Raw genomic sequence first — 5,282 nt, forward strand, 5'->3', positions numbered from 1 at the left:
ACAGCAGAGGTTTCTGTGTGTGTTCCCTGCAGAATTAAACAGGATACGGAGCAGCTTATGATACTGAAAAGTAACTAAAGGAAAGAATAAGCAGAATCACAGCATTTTTTCAATAATAATAAAGTAAATAATAACTATACTTACATTGCCCATGAGCTAATATAAAGCTCAATACTTCCCAAACATAATTTATATAAAAGTGAGAAGAAAGATGTTTTCACTGTTAACAAAATTTAAAAGTGTTGTAAAGGTGAAAGGGACTGTACTTTCTTTCTAGATATTTTCTACTGATGCAACTACAGATATTGTTTCTCTTTCCCTCAGCTGGTCCTTCACTCTTGATGTATGTCTGACAAATCAAGCTTCCTGAGGTCTCCCTCAGGATAACCTCTACTATAACTGTAAACCAGAGATGATTCTGAAATCAAGAACAAGAAAATACAGTGGAATATGTTAAAGTCACAACTTTATATAAATACACTCTTTATATAAATGTACACTGGAAATTTTGCTCTTAGCATATTTACTGACTTTTAAAATCTTATTATGAGTTTACTTGATTTTTCAACCTGTAATCATACACAGATCCAAAGCTATGAGATAGGAAGTCTTTGTATCTACAAAGTGTTAATAATCCTTTGAACTGTGTATGGAAAGGCCTAGGATGACTAGGTAGGGATGAATATGATTACATATGTTCGAGGAAGCTCTGATTCCCAGCAACATGGTTTTATCAAAGATAAAAGGAGCCCAGGTAAATATCTCCCTGCTTATCTTCTAAAAACAATAAAAGGCTATTTTGGCAGATATTTGGTAACAGTTTTATTAAAAGAACATTATATTAAAAAAAAAAAGAAAGTAGTTGGAAAACACAATGAGACGAGATGACTCTGAACCTTATCCCAGGAAGAAGTTGTCATCTAGGATGGAAGTGCATTAAGATCGGAAACAGCTATGGTTCTCTGACAGTATTTAATAAAGTTTTGAATCATTGTGATGGGTGAAACTGGCAGTTCTGTCGGTACTTGCAGTGATTTACATATGGTGTCATCATTAGAGAACTTGAAAGATAATTGCACACAGTATTCCTCTGGTGACTTGAATGATCAATTCTTTTCTTGACAGTCTGGGTGGCAATGAGCAGTGGCTGGGATCAGCCTCCTTCAGTCATTTAAGGTCTTACAGAAGTTGTAGTTTTACACAGCATCTGGTTTTCTTGACGACACTATTTGGAGAATACAACCAGGAAGAGCAAGACTGATAACATCCTGAGCCCACTATCAGTTTTGTCAGCTTAAGAATATGGGAGCAAACTCCTGAGTGATCTGAGTTTGTTGGAATAGGAGCATTTTGAGTGCTCTTATTTGCTAAATAGCATTAGAACAAAACAGGATGTTAAGTGACAAGGATACTGATGAAAGATGCTGGCATCACTCCTTTTTGAAGATACTGAATTCTAATTAAAAATAGTCTGTTACCTAGCTCTGCTTCTGTGTGGTTAATGTTTTAGTTTTATTTAAAATGTCTTGTCAGCTGTTACTTAATTGCACAATGGATCAAGATTTAATTAGCAAGTGGGTTTTTCTTAATAACTGAAGCTTACTGCTTAACAAAACAGCAATTGAAACATTTGATACTAACATAATATCATGCAATATCAGCTTTTCAACTTGCTAATGATGCCTGTGACTAGATAGGCTGTTTTCATAATCTATAATTGTTGAAAGTAGCAAGTTAATAATGAAGACTGAAAACCTGTTTAGCAAACATGTAAGAATACTGACATTCTGGTTACTTATTTAATAATTTGATGAAAATCATGTCATTATTATTATCATCTTAATAAGATTCAAGGGCTTTCAGATATGCATTGGAAGACTATACAGGAACATTATACAGGACCTTTTCAGATGGCTTTCCTGCTTGGTTTTTTTTCCTTTTTATTCCTTTTGCAATAGAGTCATGGAGTAATCTGCTAATAAAATATATGGTCTGTTTGTTATGTAAATGTACTCATCTAATTTAATTAGAGTTAGTAATGACAATCAAAAAATGGTAGCAGTGGTAAGAGAGTTGGTAAGACATGTGGAACACCCCTTTTATAATAGACACCTTTTTTTTTAAACAAGGAGTTCATTAATAGTTTGGGAAAATGAGACTGACATAGAAATTGCCTCAGCACGGTGTCTGAAAATGACACACCTATAGTAGGCTGCTATTAAAAGATTATAAGAGCATCAACAGGATGGGTAAGCTGCAGTCTGCATACATCTTTGTTTATTTCTTTAACATGCTTTTTCTTCCTGTATGTTGTCACTGTTAAACAAAACATTGATGAGTCAGTCATTTTAAACCACTTGCTGACTACTCATTTAGGCTTCCTGGCAGGAAGAACCGGAGATAGTACGGAACAGCTGCAGCCACACTGGCTGACTGACTATGCACAGCTGGTTTGCAAAGCTGGGGAGCTCAGGGCATGGCCTCCATGTGGGGGCTGCCAGGGAATGGGCCAGAAAGCCAACAGGAGTACAGTTAATCATCTCAACAGAAAAATTGTATTCATCTCACAGGCTCATACTGTGAAATTATTAGTATGAATACAAACCAATCAATGGAAACATAACATAAACATAGTAAATATTAATCACAGAATCACAAAGTCATAGAATATGCTGAGTTGGGTGGGACCTCCAAGGATCATCGAGTCCAACCCTTAGCCCTGCACAGGGCCACCCCCAAGAGTCACACCATGTGCCTGAGAGTATCATCCAAACTCTGTCAGGCTTGGTGCTGTGACCACTTCCCTGGGGAAACTGTGTGCTGGACAGTTTGTCCAGAGGGATACTGTGAGAAACAGTATCAAAAGCTTTTTTGAAATCCAAAAAAGATTCCACCAACTGGCTTCCCCTGATCAACTAGGTGGGTTACCTTGTCTTATCAGGAAATTAAGTTGGATAAGCAGGACTTTCCTCTCATGAAGCTGTGCTGGCTGTGACCAATGACTGCATTGCCATTCAGGTGCTTTTCAATACTTCCCAGAATAATCTTCTCCATAACTCTATCAGGCACTGAAGTGAGACCAACAGGCCTGTAGTTTTCAGGGTCTTGCCTCTTGACTTTCTTGAAAATTGGGATATGAGACCCAGTTATCTCTATGTCTAGATGGAATCACGAGTTCATTATTGTAGTACTATGAGATCTAAAACATTAGCTTTCCTATGAGATACTTTCAGTGTATGAAATAAACATAAATTCAATATGATTAAAATGGATTCGAAACATTAATCATGTCAGTATCATTTCCACACTTTGCTGTAAGAAGCTGTAGAATTCAATGTGCTATTTATAAATTGCATATTGACTCAAGATGTTATTTCACAACATCATAAGGAAATTATATGTCTAAACACTCTGAGTTGTGAACACCTTACATGTGGTTAATTGGGATATTATTTTATAGAAAATGTAAGTAAAAAGGAAAAATAAGCCCCTTAATGATGACTTATAACTACAGTCTTAGTGGGGAGATGTACATTTTACCTTGTTATGTATAAATCCATATTTACTGAAAAATGGAAGATGAGTCACATGGAAAAAAAAAAGAAAGGTGACAAAGAATATGCAAATACTGTAAAGACAAATCTTCATATAGCAGTGCCACCAAATGCAATAATTTTTTGGATGGTGTATCAAGACAAAAATGTAAATAAAATTATACCTAACAATGAGAGACTCAGACCAGCTGTTACTAAAAGGCATTTTCCTACTGCTTCCTTGAGCCTCACTTTTACTCTCTGGTTATTTAATTATTGCATAGACTGTCACACTAGTCCTTCTTGAAAAATTGTGATGATGAGGATATTGGTCCTAACTTCAAATCTGAAGTAGTCAGGAGGGAGGTTTTCTCAAAATCCATTCATTTTCTGTAGATTTTGCAATATCTAAATTTTACTGTCCTAAGCATAATCCTTTAAGAAACCTCTTTGCCCTGGTAAGGTGAGAAATGGGCCCATCTGTGAACTTCAGATGAATTTAGTGCAAAGAGTGTCTTTAATCTGATGATAGCACTTTCCCCTTCTTTGAAACAACTGCTGCATTTTCCTGAACTGATGTAATCAAGTCACAGGTTATCAATGAGGGCAACTTGCAAACTCCTGTAAGAATTGCTGAGTTCCAGACAAAATGCCATGGAGATTAGCTCCACACTGAGCACTGGAGGTGTGAAAAGCTCTGCAGCTCTGCAGAGCTCATTTCTTCTCTTTGGCCTTCTGTTTTGGATGTGTAACTAATACCATAGTTGAAATTTTGGATAAACTGCTTAAATTATCAAATATCAAAAAAACTAGAGGACCATTTTCTACAGTAACTAAATTTTCTCTTCATAATGTTGTTTGAGACATAGGCATCTAGATGTGACTGAGAAGTAAATAACGAGTACCTTCTCAACATCTGTCCAAAAGTTGGGCAGACACAAGACTAATGACTCAATTGCACTTTGACAAGTGGAAAGAAAAGAAATGGTACATTTATTTATTGTTTTGTGCACTGCAAAGAAGATACATGCAATTAAACAGGATGTCAGCAGGAGGCCATAGGCCTTCTCATTGACCAGAGTTATTGTATCCTTCCTTCTGCAACTCTACTGTCTAGATGAATACTTCTGGCATACTGCAAGCTCATTGAAGTAGGAGCTTTGGTCCGTATTTATATACCTTGTACAAATACCAGTGCATCTTGGTCCAATACCGAGTGTCCCAGTTCCTACCACAACACAAATATGAAAGCAATTAATGATATGGCAACACGTTGTAACTGAAAAAGACAGTGCAGCTTCTTTAGACCAGTGGACACCACAGCTGAAATAGGAAACTCTGAATGGGCTCTGTGATGTTGTTTGCTTTTCACTGGAGTACTGATTAATCCTTGTGGTATCACCCTGGGAAATAAATTCAATCCACTGCCATATATAGCGATCCATATTTTTAGTGAAAGCAAGTAAAACACATTTATGCTAAAGCAGCTCAAGGGGTTAAAGAATGAAGGGGAAATGATCTTTGCAAGTCAGATTTAAATCATTCAGACAGCTGAAGATCCAATAATAATAAAATCTTCAAGTTTCCAGTTCGAGTTGCTGTATGCTGCAGCAACGTGGTCGTTACTTCTAAATACACTGGGGGGGGGAGGAAGGTGGAAAAGCTCCACTGAATTTTCGTGGTTTTGTCTGTCACAGCCCTCGGCGCGGGACTACAACCCCCAGCAGCCCCCGCGCGGCCCGGCGGCCC

At 37.2% G+C, this 5,282-nt stretch overlaps 1 protein-coding gene across 1 annotated transcript in view; it reads left to right on the forward strand.

Annotated features, from left to right (window-relative positions):
• The first annotated feature begins 678 nt into the window (after nucleotides 1–678).
• BET1 (Bet1 golgi vesicular membrane trafficking protein) overlaps nucleotides 679–5,282 on the forward strand; it is a 13,251-nt gene continuing 8,647 nt past the window's right edge. The window contains exon 1 of the mRNA XM_029961891.1: nucleotides 679–754. Within this exon, the coding sequence (XP_029817751.1) occupies nucleotides 679–754 (76 nt within the window). The remainder of the gene's footprint in view (nucleotides 755–5,282) is intronic.

This window comes from Manacus vitellinus, unplaced genomic scaffold, assembly GCF_001715985.3.
Source record: "Manacus vitellinus isolate BGI_N305 unplaced genomic scaffold, ASM171598v3 scaffold_3_pilon, whole genome shotgun sequence".
In the NCBI taxonomy this organism is placed as follows: Eukaryota; Metazoa; Chordata; class Aves; order Passeriformes; family Pipridae; genus Manacus; species Manacus vitellinus.